Consider the following 23,816-nt stretch of genomic DNA (forward strand, 5'->3'; position numbering starts at 1 on the left):
TGAAAGAGAAGGCCTGGTATTTTGGGCCTACTTAGAGGAATCATTGTTGAATGGGAAGTATGCATCCATATAACAGTTTGTAGCTGGGGGAAGCAGGTTGTTGCAGGTGTGGGGGCATTTATCAGTTTGAGGCTTTTGATTGCTTTTCTTTACTCACTGATCTCAAAGAAAAAATTGCCTCTAGAGGTTGAGGGAAGGACCTTTGAGGTAAGTGACTTATAGTGGGAGAAAAGACCAACTAGAAATAAATAGGATTCCTGGGCGGCGCTGAAGATGGAGCAAAGATGAGGGGATACCATAAGTATGTAATGGTTCTAAACAACAAGGTGATGTCACTCTTCTCCGGTAGAAGTCAGCAGTCCAAAACAAAGAAGGTGATTGAAGTAACACATTATGGGTTTTGTTGAATAGGTATTACCTAAGGAAAAGGGGCAAGAAATGTGAGAGTGGTTAAAATAATATATCATGAAATCTAAGCTGGATAGAAAAGAAAGTAAAACCTAGAGTGATTTTACAGGGAGAGTAAGAAATGAGAATAAGGAACTCAAAGTTTATGAACAATAATAGGGAAGTGAATGATTTGAAAGGACAAGTGTGTAGTGGTCAAGGAGGAGGAAGAGTTACAGAAGCATAGGTCTTGAGTGTGACCATGGTTAGGAATCACATTGGTGAAATGCAGGTGGATATTGGAATGAGGAAATTGAGGAACTATGAAATTGTAGTGTTGAAGTGGGGGGGGGGGGTGGTCTTCACACATTGTTATCATTCAGGATATTGACAAGTTTTAAGTGGAGAGAAAGACTGTAGGCAAACACTAGAATCTTCCATGAATATGCCAGGGTGATCAGTCTTAGTGGCTAAGATACAGAGTCTAAAATACAGAGAAAGTGATAGTATCACCTGATACCCTGAATCTCAAAAGATGTGAGATTTATACTAAAGGGTAGAAAGTGTAAGTGACCAGAAGTTGGCAAGAATGAAAGGCATGGTGAAAGTTACTTATCTTAAGGTTCTGAAAAAGTTCTAGCGTAAGATTACTTTGGCATGATGTAAAAACATTTAAGGGATTTCTGGCCTAGGCTGGTGATTAAAATTAATGCCTGGAAGTAGGTTGTTGCAGACTGCTTGGGTTGGCTTACCTTCCCAAGTCTACAACAGAAATCTATAGATATTCCTAGGAATTTGAATCACATTCCACAAACAAACAAAAACTAACTTTCTGATTCATTAGCTGTTGAGCAATGCCACAAAGTAATTAAAGAAAAAAATTCTCGAACCAGGTAATGAAAACAAGGAAAAGCTGAAGACAAAAACTCGATTCCAATTGTTCATATTTGGTTTTGTGGTATTTAGTTTGGATATGAAATTAAAGTATGGTAAGAAGCCCAAAATAAGGACTAAAAATTAACAGTGTTTATGCTACTTTTGCATAAGTGTTCAAACTGACCACATATGGGTATTCCAGGAATTTCATTTTTTTCTGTTCGCTAATTTTAGGTGCTTTTAATTCCTTTTGAGTAGGTATAGTCATTTTCTTTTAATTGGCAGAAAACAATTTGTGATTTGATCTTGTATTGCACAAACTTCTGTATGGTGATATATAATAGACAAATGGATTAATTTTTAAGCCTTAGATCTGTCTTAGTTGCCTAACTGAAAAACTGTAACAGCTGTTAAATCTTTACCTTTAATTGTATGTTGCATAGGAGGATATATAGTGTTGAGTTTATATTAGATTTTTAATTTTCCTTGCATTTTGATATAGAAAATATCTTGTAAGCACTTTACTTAAGTAAAGCTATATAAAGTATCATGTTTAATGCAAGGATGTAATTACAAGGCTTCAGGGTAATCTTTTTTAACTCAAAGTTACTCACTTTGTCTTCACCTTCCTTTCCCCCATACATAATGAACAATATTGGAATTGGGAAGATTATTCTGAATGCAAAAACTTGGATGAAATAATTTATATATTTCCATGTGGTATATGTATTGCTGAAGTGAGCACTGTTACCATGCTGTTTTTTGTAGGAAACTGCACACAGTCACCTTTCTACCCTGTTGTAATTGTTAGATTCTTATCAGGAACCCTTCTGGTAACAAGACACATTACCTTTAAGGAAGAAAAGATACATGATGAATATTGTAAAGAAATACTAGAATCGCAGCCTACTTCTTAATGTAGCATTTAATGCTGGCGGTGTTGACCAGTCTTAACTTAATGAATGTCATTCCTAAAGAACGTTATAAACAAGTAGTAGCTTTTCATAATACTGTAAAATATAGTGGATTTTGTTTTTGTTTTTTGTTTGTTTTCCTCTAGTTATGTTCATATCAGATAATGAAAGTTTTAATCCTTCATTGTGGGAGGAACAGAGGAAACAGCGTGCTCAAGTGGCATTTGATTGTGATGAAGACAAAGATGAAAGGGAAGCACCTCCCCGGGTGAGTCCTGAAGAGAAAAACCTGATTGTTTTTCCCTCTTCCCTTTTTTTAATGATTTATTATTATTTACTTATATTCTAGAGATAAAGAATTCTGTTTTGAACAATTTTTTCTTTATGAGATTGAGAGTGTGGCAGTGACAAGTAGTGAATAATATATTTCCAAGTTACTCATGAATGTAATTATTTTTACCTTATGTAAACTAGCTGAATCCCAGAAAGTGACATTAGGCTGACTTTGGAAGTACTTGGTTCTTGGCATATAAGATGTATATAATTGTAGGAGGTTTATATATGTCTGGGTAAATACCAGAAAACAACTGTTTGAAAGCCTAGCGATGGTATTGGCAATATCCACACCATAAATCTTAAAATGGAATATATTTAAGTCTGCTAAAAAAAAGTTTCAAAACATTAGTTAAATCTGTAACTATAAATTCTTTTACTATTGATAAAACCATGCTTTTATTGTCTAAAATGCTTTCAAAGGCCTATCCTCTGTTTTTAAAGCTACCCCAGGAGCCAGATAACCAATGTAATTAAGATGCATTATAAGCTACCCCAGGAGCCAGATTACCAATGTAATTAAGATGCATTGTAGATTAAATTTTGAGGTTGATGTTAAAATATTTATCCATATTTCAAATTTCATTTATTTCCCTAGGAGGGAAATTTAAAGAGATATCCAACACCATACCCAGATGAGCTTAAGAATATGGTCAAAACTGTTCAAACCATTGTACATAGATTAAAAGATGAAGAGACTTATGAAGATTCTGGAAAAGATTTGAAACCACATGAAGATCAGCAAGTTGTAAATAATGATGTGGGTGTGAAGGTTAGAAAACTCATTTGAAATTTTTTTTTTTTTTTTAATTTGTTTTTAGAGATAGAACAGGAGCAGGGGACAGGGGAAGAAGGAGGGAGAAAGAATCCTCAACAGGCTCCATGCTCAGTACGGAGCCTGACATGGGGCTCGATCCCACAACCCCAGGATCATGACCTGACTTGAAACCAAGAGTCTGACCCTCGACCAACTGAGCCACCCAGGCACCCCAGAAAACTCATTTTAAAGAAATTGACTAGGAGCACCTGGGTGGTTCATTCAGTCGAGCGGCCGATCCTTGATTTCAGCTCAGGGTCGTCATCTCAGATCATGGGATTGAACCCCACATCGGGCTCTACACTGACAACACAGAGCCTACTTGGGATTCTCTCTCTCCCTCTCTCTCTCTGCCTCTCCCCTGCTCTCATTCTCTCTCTCCCTCTCTCTCTCTGCCTCTCCCCTGCTCTCATTCTCTCTCTCCCTCTCTCTTTTTCTCTTTCAAAATAAGTAAGTAAACTGAAAAAAAAAAATTAAAAATAAAAGAATTGACTAAAACTTATTTCAAGCACTTTAAAACTTTAATAATTTATATAATGATTCTTTTTGTATACGCTATAATGTCCTCCCAGATTTAGGCTGTTCCCGGCTATTTGAAATAAGAGCTGGAATAATTAGCAAACTCTCTAATTGCTTTTCTTACCACTTCAGTATGGTTATAGGCTTTCCAGATGGGCAAGATAGCATCAACATAACTTTTAAAAAATCTTGTCTGAATAAAAAATTAAGATAACGAATATCCTTAAATTTATTGTTATGGAAATACTGTTTTTCCCCTGAGAACATTGACCCACCCTACCCAATTCTAATTTTAAATGTAATTGCTATGACAGACCATGGTACTTTCCTTGGGATGTTTCAGAAACCTAGACAAATCCTTAAAGTGTGTGTTCTTTTAATGGGCTTTTCTTTCCCATGTTATATCACAGAAACAAAAGTTTTACCACATCACTAGAATTGCTATATATTCTACATTCAGCAGAAAACAGTCTAACCATCTTGATTTTGACCTTGCTGAGCTAAATGACTCACTCATGAACACCAGCTTTGCAGCCTTTGAGATGAAATGTAGCCTCAGCTAAATTGTAGAGTTTAATGTGGTTCATGAAACTTTGGGGACCCCCTGCTCCCTGAATGCATATTTATCTGTGAGTGCTGCAGATTTCCATCTTTAAAGTTTCCTTGATTTATTCAGAATAGGAAGATGTTAAAATATTTATTTTTTAATAATCTCTACGCCCACTGTGTATCTCACACCCACAACCCCGAGATCAAGAGTCACACTCTCTTCCTACTTAGCCAGCCAGGAGCTCCTACTTTTAAATTCTAATCTGAACTGTAGTAAAAAAAATAGATACAAAGCTTTAAGGAGTATGAATTCTTTATTTTTTCTTTTACTTAGACTTCAGAAAGTACCACTCCAGTGAGAATCAAAGCTGATGAAAGAGAAAAGTATATGATAGGAAACTCTCCACAGAAGACCAGTGAATCTGAAGCTGAGATTAGTCCTGGAAGTCTACCAGTGACTGCAAACACGAAAGCTTCTGAGAACTTGAAGCATATCGTTAATCATGATGATGTTTTTGAGGTATGGCTTTGTGATTATTCTCTGGAACAATTAGTTGTTAACAACTGTAAGAATTTAGTATTTCATTGTTGCTAACTAAAGATAGAAGAAAACTGGTACTGAAAACAAAATATGCTAACTCATTTGCCATAAAGAAATCTCACAATGTGTGCTATAGTATCTCTCATTTATCACTTTGAACTTAAAATTTTCTACTTGCATTGCACTCAGATGTTTACTATGTAAATTAGATCGTGGTGGTTCTATTCTAATTCTTTAAATACATAATAGCAGTTGCTTAACAATGAAACTTAACAATGAAAAGGTTACCATTGGTGTATTTAAATTATTTCACTCGTTAAGCATTTATCATTGCTTAATTGTGAAGTATTTTTTTTCTTGAATGTCTGCGATTTTTAAAATTTCAGTATAGTTAGCATACAGTGTTATATTAGCTAAGGGTGTACAATATAAAAAAAATTTTTTTTTAAATAAAAGGGACCCGGGGCACCTGTATGGCTTAGTCAGTTGAGCGTCCGACTCTTAATTTCGACTCAGGTAATGATCTCACACTTCATGTGTTCAAGCCTCACATCGGGCTCTGCGCTGCAGCATAAAGTCTGCTTGGAATTCTCTCTCTCTCTCTCTCTCTCTCTCTCTCTCTCTCTCTCTCTCTAACCCTCCCCTGCTTGCACTCTCTCTCTCAAATGAATATTTTAAAAAGATAAAAGAGGGGCGCCTGGATGGCTCAGTCAGGCGTCAGACTTCGGCTCAAATCATGATCTCACGATTCGTGGGTTCGAGCCCCACATCGGGCTCTGTGCCTGACAGCTTGGAGCCTGGAGCCTGCTTTGGATTCTGTGTCTCCCTCTCTCTGTTCCTCCCCTGCTCTCTCTCTCTCTCTCTCTCTCTCTCAAAAATAAATAAAGATTAAAAAAAAATTTTTTTTAAGATGAAAGAGACTAATATAAAAAAAATAAAGTGTACAATATGGTGATTCAACACTTCCATACACTATCTGGTGCTCATTATAACAAGTGCTCTCCTTAATCCCCATCACCTATTTCACCCATCCCTCCTTTGACCTCCCTCCTGGTAACCATCAGTTTGTTCTCTGTAGTTGAGAGTCTGATTCTCAATTTGTTTCTTTTTTTTCCTTTGTTCTGTTTCTTAAATTCCATTTATGAGTGAAGTCATATGATATTTGTCTTTCTCTGACTTATTTCACTTAAAATTAATACTCTCTAGGTCCATCCATGTTGTTGCAAATAGCAAGATCTCTTTCTTTTTTCTAATATTCTGTTGTGTGTATATCTACTTCTTTATCCATTCATCTATCTACAGACACTTGGGCTACTTCCATATTTTGGCTATTATAAATAATGCCAAAAAACATAGGGGTGTGTGTATCTTTTCAAATTAGTGTTCTCATAGTCTTTGGGTAAATACCCAGTAGTGAAATTAGTGGATCATATAGTAATTCTATTTTTAATTTTGGGGGGGAACTTCCATATTGTTCTCCACAGTGACTGTATCAGTTTGCATTCCCAACAGCAGTGCAAGAGGGTTCCTTTTTCTCCCCATCCTCACCAATACTTGTTGTTTTTTGCTTTTGATTTTAGCCATTCTGACAGGTGTGGTGATACTCCATTGTGGTTTTGATTAGCATTTCCCTGATGAAGAGTGATATTGAGCATCTTTTCATGTGTCTGTTGGCCATCTGTATGACCTCTTTGGAGAAATGTCTTTTAATGTTGTCTGCCCATTTTTTTTAATGTTTTTTTTTTTTAATGTTTATTTATCTTTGGGAGAGAGACAGAGTACGAGTAGGGGATGAACAGAGAGAAAGGGAGACACAGAATCCTAAGCAGGTTCCAGGCTCCCAGTTGTCAGCACAGAGCCCAGTGCAGGGCTTGAACTCATGAACCACAAGATCATAACCTGAGCCAAAGTCACACGCTTAACCGACTGAGCCACGCAGGCACCCCTCTGCCCATTTTTTAATCGGATTATTTGGGGGTTTTTTGGTGTTGAGTTGTGTACATTTTTATATATTTTGGATACTAACCATTTATCAGATGTTCATTTGCAAATATCTTCTTTCATTCAGTAGGTTGTCTTTTAGTTTTATTATTTGCTTTGCAGAAGCTTTTTATTTTGATGTAGTCCTAGTGGTTTATTTTTGCTTTTGTTTCTCTTGCCTCCAGAGACATTATCTAGAAAAATGTTGCTATGGCCAATCTCAGAGAAATTACTGCCTTTGTTCTCTCCTAGGATTTCTCACATTTAGGTCCTTAATCCATTTTGAGTTTATTTCTGTGTATGGTTTAAGGAAGTGATCCAGTGTCATTGTTTTGCATGTTGAAGTCTACTTTTCCCAGCACCATTTGTTCAAGAGACATTCTTTTTCCCATTGGATATTCTTTCTTGCTTTGTTGAGGATTAATTGACTATATGACTGGGTTTATTGCTGGGTTCTTTTCTCTTCCATTGATCTATGTTTCTGTTTTTGTGCCAATATCATACTGTTTTGATTACTGCAGCTTTGTGGTATATCTTGAATTCTGGGATTATTCTACTTCCAGTTTTGTTCTTCTTTATTTTGTTTGCTTTGTTTTAAGTAGGTCCCATGCCCAGCATGGGGCTTGAATTCCCAACCCTGAGATCAGGAGTCACATGCTCTATCACCTGAGTCAGCCAGGTACCCCCATTCTTCTTTTTCAAGATTGCTTTGGCTACTTTGGGGTCTTTGAGGGTTCCATACAAATTTTAGGATTATTTATTCTAGTTCTTTATAAACTGCTATTAGTATTTTGATATTGATTACATTAACTCTATAGACTACTTTGGGTACCGTGGACATTTTAACAATATTTGTCCTTCCAATCCATGAGCATGGAATATCTTTCCATTTGTTTGTGTCATCTTCAATTTCTTTCATCAGTGTTTTGCAGTTTTTAGAGTTAACCTCCTTGGTTAAGTTTATTCTTAGGTATTTTATTATTTTTGGAGCAATTGTAAGTGGGATTATTTTCTTAATTTCTCTTTCTACTTCATTTTTAGTGTATAGAAATGCAACGGATTTCTGTATATTGATTTTATATCCTGTGGCTTTCTGAATTCATTTATCAGTTCTAGTAGTTTTTTGGTGGCGTCTGAGACTTTAAAGAGTCTTCTGGTGGATCAATAAAAGCTGTGACTTTTTTTTTTAACAGCTTGATTGAGGTATAACTCACATACTATGTAATTCACCGATTTAAATACAGGGTACTATTCAGTGACTATTGGTATACTAGAAGTTGTCCATCCTTCACTACATTACTTGTAGAACATTTGTTACCCCAGAAAGAAATCCAATACTTCTTAGCCTTTTCCCCACAACTTCTCTGCACCCCTGAGTCCTAGACATCTTATCTACTTTATCTGCCTCTGTAGATTTGGCTGTTGTTGGCATTTTATATTAATGATGTAATCATATGATAGCTGGTCTTTTGTAACTTTTCTTTAACTTAGTATTTTAGATTATCTATATTATAACATGTATCAATACTATTTTATTGTATTGGTTCATTTTTTTATGTATCAGTTCACTTTTTTGTCAGTAATACTCCATTGTAATTGTTAACAATGGATGTTTTGGTTATTTCCACATTTTGGCAATAGTGCATAAAGCTATTGTGAATATTTGTGTACAAATTTTTGTGTCGGTATATATTTTCTTTTTTGTTAGATATATGCCTAAGAGTAGAATTGTTGAATCGTATGGTTACTCTGTGTTTACCCGTGTGAGAAACTGCCAGTTTTTCATAAGCGGCCACACCTTTTGTTTGTTTGCATTCCCCTCATACGCTGGTGGAAGTCATGTAAAACAGTAAAGCTCTAACTTTACAAAATAAAATTCTGGGGGGTTTTTGATTTATAGCTACATTGTCCACTATGTATCCACTAGTTATAAGTGGCTATTTAAATTTAAGTAAATAAAGAACTTTGCTTCTTAGTTTTACTAGCCTACATTTTAAGTGGTCAATAGCCACATGTCTAGCTAGTTAGTGTTTACCAAGTTGAACTGCACAGATAGAGCATTTCTGTCATTATAGAAAGTTCTGTTGGAGAATAGTATACAAATAGTGATACTGTAGGTTTATAATAGCCTCTTTATTCCTGAAAATTTAAATGCATTCAAAGCACATCTGTCTTCAGGGTTATCCTTTGAGCTAGTATTTACTACAAGAAAGAAACTTCATGGTTTGTAAATGTATTTTGAATGGATCACATCTTTCAGTACACTTATTATATACATTGAACCTAATATAACAAAGTCTGTGAAAAGGTTATAAGGTTTGTCCCAGTGTGCTTAATACTTCATTTAGTATAATTCTGTGTGAGAGGCATTGTGTTTGGAGCTTTGGTGGCAGAATGGATAAATGGGTATATAGAATATAATTAGGGTTAGACAATGCTGAGTGTATAAGAAAAATGATAAGTAATAAAAATATTAAGTGCTACATAAATTTAGAAAAGAGATACTTTCTGGCTAGGAACAACCAAGAATGCTTTAGGGTGAAGGAAGCATTTAACCTATACCTTGGAATAGTTCATCTAACAGAAATAGGAGAACTGAATAAAGTATGAAAGGAATAATGGTAGCATAAGAGTGGTGTTTGAGAAATATAGAAAAGAACATGTTTCATCTAGCTGAGCATATCAGGGTGGTGGAATGAAACAAAATTCGTACAGTAGATTGGGTCCTGATGATGAGGCTCTTGAAAGCCATGCTATGAATTGTTGTATAGTCTTTGAGGAGTCATGAAGGCCTTTTAGCAGAGCATTACTTGTGATAGAGCTATGTATTAGGGTTATCTGGCAACAGCTACTGAATTCTCCCAAGTTTGAGGGCTTTTTGAATAATAATAGTAGACAATGTGGACTGGAACTTAGTTGTCCAAATGTAAGAGATTTAGTATGGAAATATTCCTGACTGTAAGGAATGGGGGAGAGGGGACAGTCACATAACCATGTTTGAATGGATGATGATGCTATCAACTGAAGTGGGGTGTTAAAAGAACAAACAGGCTTAGAAGGTCTAGTTTGTTTTTGGATATGTGGAATTTGAACACTTAACAGGTATCTTTAGCTTAGAAGAGAAACGAAAACGGGATTATAAATCAAATTATCTACATTACACATAATCATTGAAGAAAATGCAATATCCAAGGGGAAAGAGTAAGAAAGGCAAAAATAAATGCTAACTGCAGGAGGATTCATTGATTTGAGCACAAAAGACAGAAAGGTAGGAGGACATCTAGGAGGCTACAGCTCCCAGACACCCAGGTGTAGTATAATTCATGAAGAAGGAAGTCTGCTCAGCAGTTGAAAGTACTGCACATGTCAAAGATTAGGACAGACCATTTGCCCTTCTTTCTTTTGCTCTCTCGTTTTTTGCATTCATTTTATCATTAAGTCCTGTTAGTGCCAAAATTTCTTTCAAATTCTTTATTTCTTTATCAGCTGTCATCACTGCCATTGGCTAAGGACAGATAAAGTTTTTCATTAGGACTGTTAGGATAGCTAGATCCCTTTCTGCCAGTTTCTTTCTCTTCCCCTATATTCTTAATACCAGAGTTACCATTTTATTTTTGTATTTTTTAAATGTTTATATATTTTTGAGAGATACAGCATGAGTGGGGGAGGGGCAGAGAGAGGGAGACAGAATCCAACGCAGGCTCCAGGTTCTGAGCTCTGAGCTGTTAGCACAGAGCCCAAACCTTGACACAGGGCTTGAACCCACGAACCGTGGGATCATGACTTGAGCCGAAGTCAGACGCCCAACCGGCTGAGCCACCCAGGTGCCCCCAGAGTTATCATTTTAAAAGATAATTTCATGTTGCGAGTTCCTGGCTTGGCAACGTCCAATAATGACCAACACATAATTTCCTACTCAGTCCAACCTAACTTTTCTGTTTCCTGCCAGTTATCTGAGCTCCAACTACATGGAGTTGACATGCTTTACATACCTTCTCTTATTTCCATGCTTTCCTCTGTTCAGAATGTCATTCCTGTCTTACCTCACCCTTCACTTCTCTTACTTCCACTTTTACTTTGTCTGACTATTCTAATTAGAAGTCTCTTTCCATTGTAGTACATTCCTACAAATGGGATTTGGCAAACTATGTATGGCCTGTGGCCTATATCTGGCCCACTGCCTGTCTTTTATATGGCTTGCAAGCTAAGAACAGCTTTTATGTTATTAAAGGGTTGAATAAAAATCAAAAGAATATTTCACAACATGTGAAAAATTAGGTGAAATTCAGTTTTTCTGGCACATAGCCACAGTCATTTGTTTACATGTTGTCTGTGGCAAAGTTGTGCTACAGTGACAGAGGGTAGTTGAAGAGACCTTTAGCGCCCTTGAAGTGTAACATATTTATGATCTGGCATTTTTACTGAAATAGTTTGCTGACCCTGGTCCATATCTTTATTATGTCACTTGTGAGTACCTAAAAGTCTTAGTACTTTTAACAGAACAGTTTTTAAGAATTTTTATTTATTTTCATCCTTAACTATGAATAATTTAACGTGCAAAAGATTTGTTTTTATATAGAGAGTATGCGCATTGTTAAAATTTTTGTATAAATGTTTGTTCACTACCAGGTCCTCCTCCCTCCCCTGCACCCCCTTTCACTTAGTAGCACTCAGTGGCAGATAATCTGGGATAGTTGCCAAATATTAGAGAAAAATTCATGGAGATTAATAAAAAATTCTGTCTTCAAATTGGGCAAAAATTGCCTTGAATTCATTTTAATAGAAGAATACCTCAGTCCTTCTGATTCCTTGGAACCTGATAATTTTAGAATAAATTTGAGAAATTCGGAAGGGACTTTTTTTGGAGCACCTTTGCTAAACAAGTTTTTCTAAGACAGGGATTATGTTTTATTCATTTTTGTATTTGTAGCACTTGACATAGTAACATCACATAGTAATCATTAATACACTTGAATTAAGGCCTACCACGGAATTTTATCCCATAGCCATTCGACATATTGTTAATAATTACCATAGTTTTATTGCCATATCTTGAAAAATTTAAATCATCTACTAGTTTTAGTCAATATTACCATAAAAAAGTTTCATCCATGTTCTAAATATTCTTTTCTCTTTGAAGTTCTTATGAGTTAATATGTATTCATTTAAAGAAACCAAAATTTATTTAAACATTTTCTTTCTTTTTTCTTTACATTAGGAATCTGAAGAACTTTCTTCTGATGAAGAGATGAAAATGGCAGAGATGCGACCACCGTTAATTGAAAGCTCTATTAACCAGCCAAAAGTTGTAGCTCTTAGTAATAACAAAAAAGGTTAGATATTGAAAGCACTAGGAATAGAAATGCGCTGGATTTATCAAATTTATAAATTTTTTTGAAATAAATTTCACTAAATATCATTGTTACTTAAAACACTTTTTAGAAACAATTTTTAAAACATGCTTTTTTAAAAGTTCTGTTCCTAATCTTCCTAGTTTTTAAAGAAGAATATTGTTAGATTTTTTTTCTCTTCCCTCATACAAGTTTACTTATAAGGTCATGGGCTTCACAGGCACACAAAACTGGATTATGATTCCATTTCTGCCACTTACTTACCATGTAATCCTTGAGCTACTTAATTCTATCCATATGAAGTTACCTGACTTGACATACACTGAGGCTAATGAAGGACTTTATGAGTATCAGATGTACTAGATTATTCATTGTACTCAGATCTAGCACTGTATCTGATGTAGAATAGCTGCTTATTGTTATTTTTCTGTCCTAGAACTCTTTTTTAAACCATTCCCACACCCTAGCCATTTTTCACGTAACATAGAATCTCAGGCCCTTCTTAGAAATGAAGGGGAATTTGAAGGGTATCTATCCTTTCCTTTCATCCTTGTCTCACTCCTCCCCATAAGTGCCTGAACTGGTCTGTAGTATCTCTACCAAATATTTATCCAGCCTTTGCCTTTATGACATTAATGAAACTTACTATCCAGCTGGCCCTTAGATAGTTTAGGTTTCATGATAATAGTGGTAGTGATATTTGAGTACTTACTAGTTGCTGCTTATTACTATGCTAAATATTTTACATATTACTTTCTAACTGTCACAATGAGGTAGAAGAAGAGGAATATGTGTAGGAAAGAACTTACATGCCATCTTGTTTAACGATATTTTAAAAATTAAAAACCCAGCACCCAAATACCTTAAAATTGAAGATCCTGAGCCCTATGTACTATTACTGCCAACTGTAAACACAAATTCAGACTAATTGAACTGTGTTCCTTTTGGAACAAAAAAAATATTTTTAATTCATACAGTCTCCTATTTCTGTGTCTATATATACAGTTTCTATGATTTGGGTAGAATTGCATTAGTTAAAAACAGCCTTTAGGGTTGTAAAAATACTGTTATTATCTTCTTTTGTTTTGTTTTTAAGTAAGCTCTGTGCCCAACTTGGAGCTTGAAGTCCTGACCCTGAGTTCCACAGTCGCGTGCTCCACCAACTGAGCCAGCCAAGTGCCCAAGTTATTATCTTTTCATTATTACTTAAAAAAAAAAATAATACTTTTTAATGTACCTGTCTATAATGGAGTATAAATATTGTCTATTTCTGTTTATATAAAAAAAAGCCATTTCATATATTGATTATTTTTCATATGCAGTTCTTTGAAATGGCTTAAAAACAGGAAAAGAGAGCTGACCTTGTGAAAACTCCTTGATTGGTAAATTTTTTTAATTGACTGTATTGCTCATTTTTATTTTCAGGATAGATCAAAACGGTTGCATACATGTATGAAATAATTTCTTCCCCGGATAAATTTACCTAAGCTGTGAACTATACTATTTATTCTTTATTATTATGACTTTTTAAAGTAATGAATGTGGGGGCACCTGGCTGGCTTAGTCAATAGGGCATGCAACTCTTGATCTCTGGGTTGTGAGTTCAAGCCACACATTGGGCATAGAGCCTACTTTCAAAAGACAATTGTAACTGAGTGGAAGAGCCATAGTCACTAAAATTAATTGATGTCCTTAGAGAAACACTGTGTAATATCACCTTGCCAGTAGTAAAAACTAAATCAAATTCTCGGTAACCTTAACATATGTTATATTTGTCAAAAACTAATGGTATTACGAGTTTTAAATTCTTTAATGTTTGTGTGTATTAGGACTGAATTTTCAAAAGTGGCTTTGGTTGTCTTTTTATCCATATAATTTTTTATATATTTGAACCAGTACAATATAAATGCCATTTGTCTTCACTTCAAAGTATTAAACACAAATTCTTAGTGACTTTATCAACGGCTTAAGTTTTTTTGTTTCAGATGATACAAAGGATACAGATTCTTTATCAGATGAAGTTACACACAATAGCAATCAGAATAACAGCAACTGTTCTTCTCCATCTCGGATGTCTGATTCAGTTTCTCTTAATACTGATAGTAGTCAAGATACCTCACTCTGCTCTCCAATGAAACAAACCCATATTGGTGGTATTAATTCCAAAATCAGGTTTGTGACATCTTAACAGAATAATTTTTTTGTACAATAGAGATAATAAGGCAAATCAATATATGGACTAAAACCAAAGATTTCACAAATTAATATTATAGAAGTAGATCAGGTAGTGTATGGTTTCTTCCCCATTTTATTACTAATTACTTAACTTTTCTACATTTCCATTTTAAATTAGTTTTTTAAATGGGGAAGAAGAAGGGACCAGGCTGGCTCAGTCCGAACAGTTTGTGACTCTTGATCACTGGGTTCTGGGTTCAAGCCTCACATGGGTGTAGGGATTACTAAAAAAAATGAACTTTTAAAAATATAAATGGGGAAGAAAAGATTTAAAATATCCTAATTCTCCTCATTAAAAAGTTGAACACTTTTATGATATTTTTAGGTATTACAACATAAATAGCTTGTTTGGAGTAATTCAAGTTGAAATAGGTATTTTTTAGATACTCTTTTTTGGGGAGTGTCATTAAAGAGCATTCAGTACTTTTAATTACTTCTGTATCTTTGACTTAGACTTAAATTTGTAGGTCAGACTCTGAAACAAGACTTAATTCCTACAGGCTGAAATTAGCTGAAGTTTTAAAACATCTATTATTTGAGCTCTCAATATATTTGGCTATCAAAATAAGACTGTTGTTTTACTTTCATGTTATAATATATCAGCTAGGTGCTTATTAGAAAGATTTGGGTTTCTACTGAACCCACAGCTAATTGTGTAGAAACTGTTGACTACTTTTTAGAGGCAAATGATTCTTAAATTCCAGGCATCTTAAGTCAAATTTTGTATTTATTGATTTGAATTGTTGTAAAAGGAAAATGAATTTTATGTCTCAAAATGAGTTTAGCCGTTATGTAGTTGTAATTATGATTATTTATATGTTTTCTGAATTTGAGACTAAAACCTAGTGGTAAAATAATAATTTTTATAACCTCTTAGATGTTAAAATAATGAGTAATTTCTTGAATAATAAAATGTTACTGATATTTTGTTGGGAATTACTTGAGTATTTTATAAATCATGTTTTTTATGTAATGAAATAAAGGCTAAGAAAGGGATATATCCACAACTTTCTTTGTTGTATTTCTAATAATATAGTCTATTACCCAATGGGAAGATGAATACTAAGGAATACTTGTTGAAACATAACTTGAATATTTATACAAAATGACACAAATATGTTTTCATATTTGTGTGAAATAGGTTTTTTTATTTCTACCAAGTAGAAATAAAATGTTTTCTGTAATTTTGGAAGAGCACATTTATAATATTTGCCAAATAAAATGAAGTCATTTAGACATCATTAGATTTAGTTTTGCTTTTGATCTTCAAATTATTTTTTCAATGTTGCATTTTTTATTTTTTTTTTAAATCAACATACAGTAAAATTGAATTTTTGTTGAGTTCTACAAGTTTTGTTTTTAGTATTGTTGATTGTCTTTACATTTTGTAGATCTTTGAGTAATTATTTCTTACCTTTTTATAATGTATTTATGTATTTGAATCTAATAATTACTTAGTTAATGATTATAGTTAATAATTACTAGTAATTATTATTAACTGTAGTTAATGTAAAGTTTCAGAATTATTTGTAAAAATGTTTTGTGTTCTTCACTCAACACTTGAAGTCATTGGCTTTCCATGTATCTACCTATCTTTCAAGCATTTCATGTTTTAGCATTCGTGAAAACGTGCATAAGTCCATTTTTCTTCACCATTTAGCCTCATTAATCTATATCGTGGCAAAGTGATTGGTATTATTGATTGTGAATTTTAATTAATGTTTTACTTGTCTCCATTTAATGTAAATCTACATTACTTTATTATTCGATAATATTTTAAAATAACATACTTGCTAATAAATGACTTTCATCTTTGACTCTCATCAGCTCTTTTAACTTTGTGTAGCTACACATTAATTAGTTATTAATGTTTTTGTTACTAAGAAACTTGGCTTTATGATGTTTATGATAACATTATCTTTGTTTTAGGCAAGAAGATGAAAATTTTAACAGCCTTTTACAAAATGGAGATATTTTAAATCATTCAACAGAAGAAAACTACCAGGTTCATGATAAAAAAGATTTTAACTTACCTGAATATGGTTTGAATATTGAAGAGCGATTAGTTCTTATTGAGAAAGGTGTTGACTCAACAGCCACATCTGATGAATCTCACAAATTAGACCATATCAATATGAATCTTAATAAACTTGTAACTAATGATACATTTCAACCAGAAATAGTGGAAAGATCCAAGACACAAGATATAGTGCTTGGAACGGACTTTTTAAGCATTAATGCTAAAGGAGAAGCTGAGCACTTGGAAAATGGAAATAAGTATCCTAATCTGGAATGTGTAAATAAGACAAATGGACATCCTGAGGACACTCCACAGTCCCCTAGGAGGACTGAACCACATGACACTGATTCGTCTGTTGATATGGGTATTTCCAAAAGCACTGAAGATCTCTCCCCTCAGAGAAGTGGGCCAATTGGATCTGTTGTGAAATCTCATAGTATAACTAATATGGAGACTGGAGGACTAAAAATCTATGACATTGTTAGTGATAATGGACCACAGCAGCCAAGTACAACAGTTAAAGTAACATCTACTGTTGATGGAAAAAATATTGTCAGGAGTAAGTCTGCTACACTTTTGTATGATCAACCATTGCAAGTATTTACTGGTTCTTCTTCATCTTCTGATTTAATATCAGGTACAAAGGCAATTTTCAAGTTTGACTCAAATCATAATCCTGAAGAGCCAAATATAATAAGAGGCTCCACAATAAGTGGCCCACAATCTACACCTCAAATATATGGTCCTCCACAATATAATATTCAATACAGTAGCAGTGCTGCTGTCAAGGACACTATGTGGCACAGCAAACAAAATCCCCAGATAGATCATGTCAGTTTTCCTCCTCAGCGCCTTCCTAGATCAGAGAGCACAGAAAATCACGGTTACACTAAACATTCTGCCAATATGAATTTCTCTAACCATAACAACGTTCGAGCTAGTACTGGATACCATTTACATCAGAGAATGGGCCCAGGAAGACATGGGGAAGTGTGGGCCATCTCACCAAATGAACGACTCATTCCTGGAGCAACTCGAACTACGATTCAGCGACAAAGTAGTGTGTCCTCTACAGCTTCTGTAAATCTTGGTGAGTCAGGTCCCACAAGGCGGGCCCAAATTCCAGAAGGAGATTATTTGTCGTACAGAGAGTTACATTCAGTGGGAAGAACTCCAGTGATGTCAGGATCACAGAGACCTCTTTCTGCACGAACATACAGCATCGATGGTCCAAATGCATCAAGGCCTCAGAGTGCTCGACCCTCCATTAGTGAAATACCAGAGAGAACTATGTCAGTTAGTGATTTTAATTATTCACGGACTAGTCCTTCAAAAAGACCAAATGCAAGAGTTGGTTCTGAGCATTCTTTATTAGATCCTCCAGGAAAAAGTAAAGTTCCTCATGACTGGCGAGAGCAAGTACTACGACACATCGAGGCCAAAAAATTAGAAAAGGTAATTAAATATGAATTTTTCATTTTCCTCTCTATGAATTTATTTTTCTTAAAAATATTTGGTATTCTTTGTTTTTTAAACAAGGTGATACAAGATGCTCTGAATTACTGAATACATACTTAACATTTGAGGAGTTTTTTCTTAGTGTTTACAATAGAGTCTAAGTTTAGACTTAGCCAGACTCAAAAACAACTGAGATGGTAGTGTATGCTTCTTTTCTGCCTCTTATTCCTCAGTGTTTTCTAATGATCTTAAATTCATTGCCTGTGTTTATGTGTGTATCTCTTTTAGATTCTGCCACACATACTGTAAATAATACATGTGTATACATGTGTACCTCCTTTTAGCAGTTTTTGACCTCCTGCTCTTGTCTATTAATTATTGTCGGTTATGTAAATATGTGTGTAAAAATATAACTATATAGTTAGAAAAATAACAAGAAATGTAAATATTTCATCTAAGATTTTTTTCCCCAGAGAATGTTAAAAGACTAACACTGTCACTGACATAGATGACTTCTGGCACGGCATTTATTCTTGACTTTTTTGAACTGCGTTTCTGACTTCTCTGACCTCAAGTGTCTGTCTCTCTAATGAAGTTTAGAAATGATTGGTAAAACAACTTAGGCTTCTCTTCAGTTTAACTTCACATGTAGGTGTCATTTTTTTGAAAGGAGTTAAATTTTTTTAAAATTATATAAAACTGATAAATTAGTTAAGTCACAGTTCTTTGGCTTTGGCTCAAGTGTATGGGGCACATTTTTAAAGATTTAATTTCATATCAGTAGTTTTTACCCAAGAATTTTGTTATCTCTGCTTATTAAATATGTTTTTTAAAACAGCTAAATGTATACAACCTCAATTAGTCATTTAAAAAAAATTCCCTAGGTCTAATTTTTTTAGAAGTAAACCCGTAAAATATGATTAGTACCATATATCAATTCACATTAAACTTCTGCCTGTAATTATTAGCTCTTTTCAGTGCTGTCTTCCCAACTTTAAATAGCTGTGCATCTAATGGTCTTAGGCAACCTCATTCTCTTCCATTTTGTTTCAGTATAACTGTATAAATTGTTGGTTCTTTGGACTTGTGTGCCTTTTCTAAGGAATTTGGAAATTTCTTAAGCAGAGGAATACCACAGCTGTTTTATAAGTAAACTTCTGGAGATAATATGGAATTGGAAGGAGGGAGGGCTATAGTTTTTTGTTGTTGTTTTGTTTTGTTTTTTTGAGAAGGAAGAGGCTACAGTTAAGTTGATTGAGCTATGAGGCTATCTAGGGGTCCAGAAAATAAATGAGAAATGTTTCGAATGAACTGAGACAAAGGAAAGAATTCAAGACACCGTTTTGAAACACACTTTAGATTATTTTTTTTTTTCAACGTTTATTTATTTTTGGGACAGAGAGAGACAGAGCATGAACGGGGGAGGGGCAGAGAGAGAGGGAGACACAGAATCGGAAACAGGCTCCAGGCTCTGAGCCATCAGGCCAGAGCCCGACGCGGGGCTCGAACTCACGGACCGCGAGATCGTGACCTGGCTGAAGTCGGACGCTTAACCGACTGCGCCACCCAGGCGCCCCGAAACACACTTTATAATATCTGACTCGTGATTGGAATATTCCTCTAATAATAAGTCTTTGAGGAAAAGGGATTAAGCTTGAGTGGTGCCTTGAATGACTGGTTGTTGGGATTGCCAGAATAGAGAAGGAATAACAGATTTGGATAAAGAGATGAGTCTGGTTATCATTATATTCTATAGAGTTGACATGTCAGGAGCTATTCTCCCATTACTGTCTGACGGAGATATACCTAGACTTTAGTCATCAGGAAGCAGGTAGCAGCTACCCCATTGTTCATTGTACCTCTCTGCTTTTTATATTTAGAAATTTGCTGTACAATTACTTGAGGAGTACATGCCAGTAGTTTCCCACTTGTGCCCACTGGTAATTTAGAAGTGAAAATTAGTCCAGGGAAACTAAGAAAAGCCTTGTGAGGACACAGAGCAACATGATTTAGACCAAACACTTGAAAGCTTTGGTTGAAAATGGTGGAGAGTGATGGAAAATCTCTTTTGCTCCTCTGCAATTCCTCTTCCTCCCCCAAATATAATTCTGATGGCAGGTAGACATTTGAAAAATTTCCCCAGGGAATTTCACAATGCCCAACCCTCCCTTTAGAGGTAAGTCCCCAAATCATAAGTTGCTACTTTGCCCAGCTTAGTTGTTTAGCATTAATACAATAATTAGATAAGTTAAAGCTTACTTGGTTTTTAAACCTTGTTATAGTAACTTTCCTTCCTGTCCCTGCAACAAAACTGTACCTGGAACCCAAACATGTGATTATATCTCACCTCATTCTTCTCAAGACTTGTTTAATTAAACTAATGATTCTTATAAGAAGCACTCAACCAGAATATGATTAATGTAACATGAAAATTGCCACATTCATTTGCTTTTATACAGCTATTAGCCTGTAATGAACATCAGTGTCCAGGACATATTCCTTAACTGAGCTCTGCACAATGTGTTGTGTTGTAACAGGATGCAGTTTTATATGGACGTCTATGTACAACCCTGAATTACAAACCAGATGTGTTCTGAGCTTCAGCCTTCTTAGTGAAATATTTACAAAAACCTTACACATGTTCAAAGACAACAGAAAAAGCTTTGATTCCTGGATTTACATATCATTAAAAAGGGTCATTTCGGCCATTCAAGTTAAGAACATATTAAAATTGTGTGTAACACATGAGTATGTGTTGTTTATGTTGGGGCGGGGGGGTTAGTATGTGTAATTTCTTTATTTTTACATTCTAATCAAATGTTTATGGAACCTCTGAATTGCCACTGCCAAATCTTTATTGTTTGTGAAATGGTCTGGGAAAGTATAGTTGTGGCCTCTTAAGTTTAGCTTTTTCTTTACTCATTACTTTGGAATCCACAAAATAACTAAAAGAGCGCATTGTAATTTTATAGATCTCTTTCATTCTGGAAGGCCATATTAATGTTTCTTGATATTAGAGATCAACTTCATAATCAGGAGAAGGTATATAGGTTCTCTGAGAGTAATATAGAAATGCTTGTAAGCTTACAAGCTTGTAATGACAACATACACATATAATGCTTACAAGCATTTCTATACTTCTTGATAAGCAAGCCGTGCTCAAAGTGTGGTTACTCTCAATTTAACCATAAGACCATCCAGTATTCAGGGACATAAGTAAAAGCATCCACGTGAAAAAACAGCATTTAACAGCTCTAGGAGTAAACAAGCAGGAACAATGAAAATCAGGCATTGTGTTTATTGAGGTACATTTTTTAGGCAGCTCTGGGATTAGTGATTGGGCATTCATGTAAACTCAGTCTGCATGAAGATTCCATCAGTGATTCTTCAAGTTTAAGCAGCAAATGCCACTGCTAACTCCTAAAATCTTAAGTATCTATTTATTTGAATGGGAAATTTTTTTTACAAGTACATTTTCTAGGGGTTTTTTTCTTCTGGTAATTTGAGAGCAGGGAGAGCCTTGTAAATGCTATATACTAAAACTTTGTGTTATATACTAAAACTAAGTTAACCTTTTTTCTAATGTAAGACATGTTTCTAAATGTAGAAGGTAATTTTTTTTTAGAGATGGTAATGGCAAAAAAAAGAAAGAAAGAAAGAAAGAAAGAAAGAAAGAAAGAAAGAAAGAAAGAAAGAAAGAAAGGAAGAAAGAAAGAAAGAAATTGCAGTGGCCAAAAGCCAAGTGTTTTTTGCCGATAATATTTTGTGCTATGTACGTATGTTTAAACTTAAGCTGAGAAATCAGCTTGTATTCCTTATAGAACTACACATATATACAGACACTTAAGTTTGACATCAATTCCTGTTTTCTGATAAAATTCCAATAAGATGTATTAGGAGTAAAGGAAATAATTGCATTGTAAAAGACACTATATGTTTGTACTTTCCTTAGTGTTTAAACATGTGAATGGTTGGATTTACATGTACTTTATGTGTATATGTGTATGTTGTCATGTAAATAATATGGTAAATAGTGCCAATTTCTTTCAGTGGCACTGAAAATTCAGTGCATGATATTCCTGTGTGGTATTGGGGTTACTTATAAATACGTCTATGTACATAACATGTCTTGTGAATTTTGCATGCTACACTAATCTCTGTTAAATCTATCCCCTCTTTATTCAGAGCATGCTGTCAAGGTCCTTTAATTCCAATTTTACTGCTGTAAGCAACTTTCACTATGGCAGCTCTAGGGATCTGCATGGCAGCCAAGGCAGCCTTGCCTTGAGTGTTGCAGACGGAAGAGGTTCTGGTGGGCACATTTTTCGAGTGAGTACCTGTAGTAGACCAGTACTTTTAGTACACAGAAGAGAAAAAAAGACCCCACATTTTAATGCTTTCGTGTTTTTAGAAAATACGTTTTTACTGTGGGTTAGATACTTTGATAACCTTCTGGTTCTTCCATGGCTTAGTTCTAAAACTTTCTGCAAAGCCGATTTAGTATTTATCTCTCAAGTTTCTCTGGCCATCAGCTAAGGATGTAGTCTCCTCTTGTTTATGTAAATAGGGGTGAGCAATAGGAATAACTGAGAGTTGTTTTTTTTTTCTACTTATTATGCTTTATGGTGTTTTCTCTTAATAAAATTAACTAACTCTCCCTAAATCAAGGTTTAGGGCTATGCTGTATATAGTACACAGTGGGGTTGTGGGGAAGAATAATTTTTAGTGATTGAGAATTGGCAGATGAAAAGCACTGCCTGGAAGTAAGTTTAATCACAGTTTGCTGGATAGGATTAAATGTGAGACTGGAGAAATTCTAAGAAATACCAATGAAAAGGCAAAAGCCAAATTCTTTTATTAATAGTTAATAGTCATTAACGGTATTTATTTATTTATTTATTTATTTATTTATTGAGAAAGAGAGAGAATCCCAAGCAGACTCCACCTCACTCAATGCTGACACGGGGCTCAATCCCATAAACCATGAGATCAAGACCTGAGCTGAGATTAAGGGTTGGATGTTTAACCGACTGAGCCAACCAAGCTCCCCAATGGCATATTCTTTTAATGAAAGTTAAGGGTAAGGGTTAAGAATGGCAGAGAAGGAGAAAGAACAGAACAGCTCTGGCCTGGCTCTATTTTAAGATTTTTCTCTTAATAACAACGTGAGGTGTAGTATGGCCTCAAAATAAATACTTCCTTCTCCCCCTTTCCTTTCATTCCAAAAAGATTTTTCTCCTTTTTACAGCCTTACTTGTCTCCTCCCCATAGTTTTATTTCCATGTTTACTCTGATTACTTCTGGGTCCTTTGCTTTTTCCTGAGGGTCCCCATCCTCTTTTTAGTACATAGCTGGCTTTGCTCTGTTGTGTTCTAAGGCAAGAGCAGTCTCCTGGATTCACTCCGCTGTGTCTGGGCTTCACTCTTCTTGCTCTACCCTCTGTCATCTGCCACCACTTGGATTCCATGTTAGGGTGACAGCAATTGTTTTGTAATTTATCCCTTTGAAATGGAGAGAGAAGGGTGATAGCTATTAAGCCCAACATTTCTGGTACTCTTTCCAACTGAAGCCAAAGAATGGACACAAGAGGCTTTTTATCAACTCAGGGGTTATCTTTATAGTCATCTGGAACAGTTTATTCTTTCCAAATTCTTGTACAGTAATATTTTTTGCTTGTTATTCTTACATTCAGAGCCTTTGAGTCTATTGCATTTTACTTTTTCATTCATAATATATAGTTGTTCTTTTAAAGACCTGAATAGACTGGAGTTTAAACTTGAAGCTATGACCTAAGTTGATTACTGTGGGTTCTGAGAGCACATCTCAGAAATGAGGA

At 34.9% G+C, this 23,816-nt stretch overlaps 1 protein-coding gene across 9 annotated transcripts in view; it reads left to right on the forward strand.

Moving 5' to 3' along the window:
- Positions 1–23,816, forward strand: part of ERBIN (erbb2 interacting protein) — a 130,151-nt gene that overhangs the window by 97,177 nt on the left and 9,158 nt on the right. For 5 of the 9 annotated variants that reach the window (XM_045494851.1, XM_045494865.1, XM_045494860.1 and 2 more), the window contains exons 16-21: positions 2,324–2,445; positions 3,109–3,282; positions 4,730–4,915; positions 12,135–12,249; positions 14,253–14,439; positions 16,432–17,977. In XM_045494851.1, coding sequence (XP_045350807.1) covers positions 2,324–2,445; positions 3,109–3,282; positions 4,730–4,915; positions 12,135–12,249; positions 14,253–14,439; positions 16,432–17,977 — 2,330 coding nt within the window. Of the gene's footprint in view, positions 1–2,323; positions 2,446–3,108; positions 3,283–4,729; positions 4,916–12,134; positions 12,250–14,252; positions 14,440–16,431; positions 17,978–22,165; positions 22,310–23,816 lie in introns of all 9 variants that reach the window. The other 4 variants (XM_045494814.1, XM_045494824.1, XM_045494845.1 and 1 more) reach the window with 1 other exon arrangement.

Source organism: Leopardus geoffroyi, chromosome A1 (assembly GCF_018350155.1).
Source record: "Leopardus geoffroyi isolate Oge1 chromosome A1, O.geoffroyi_Oge1_pat1.0, whole genome shotgun sequence".
Taxonomy (NCBI): Eukaryota; Metazoa; Chordata; class Mammalia; order Carnivora; family Felidae; genus Leopardus; species Leopardus geoffroyi.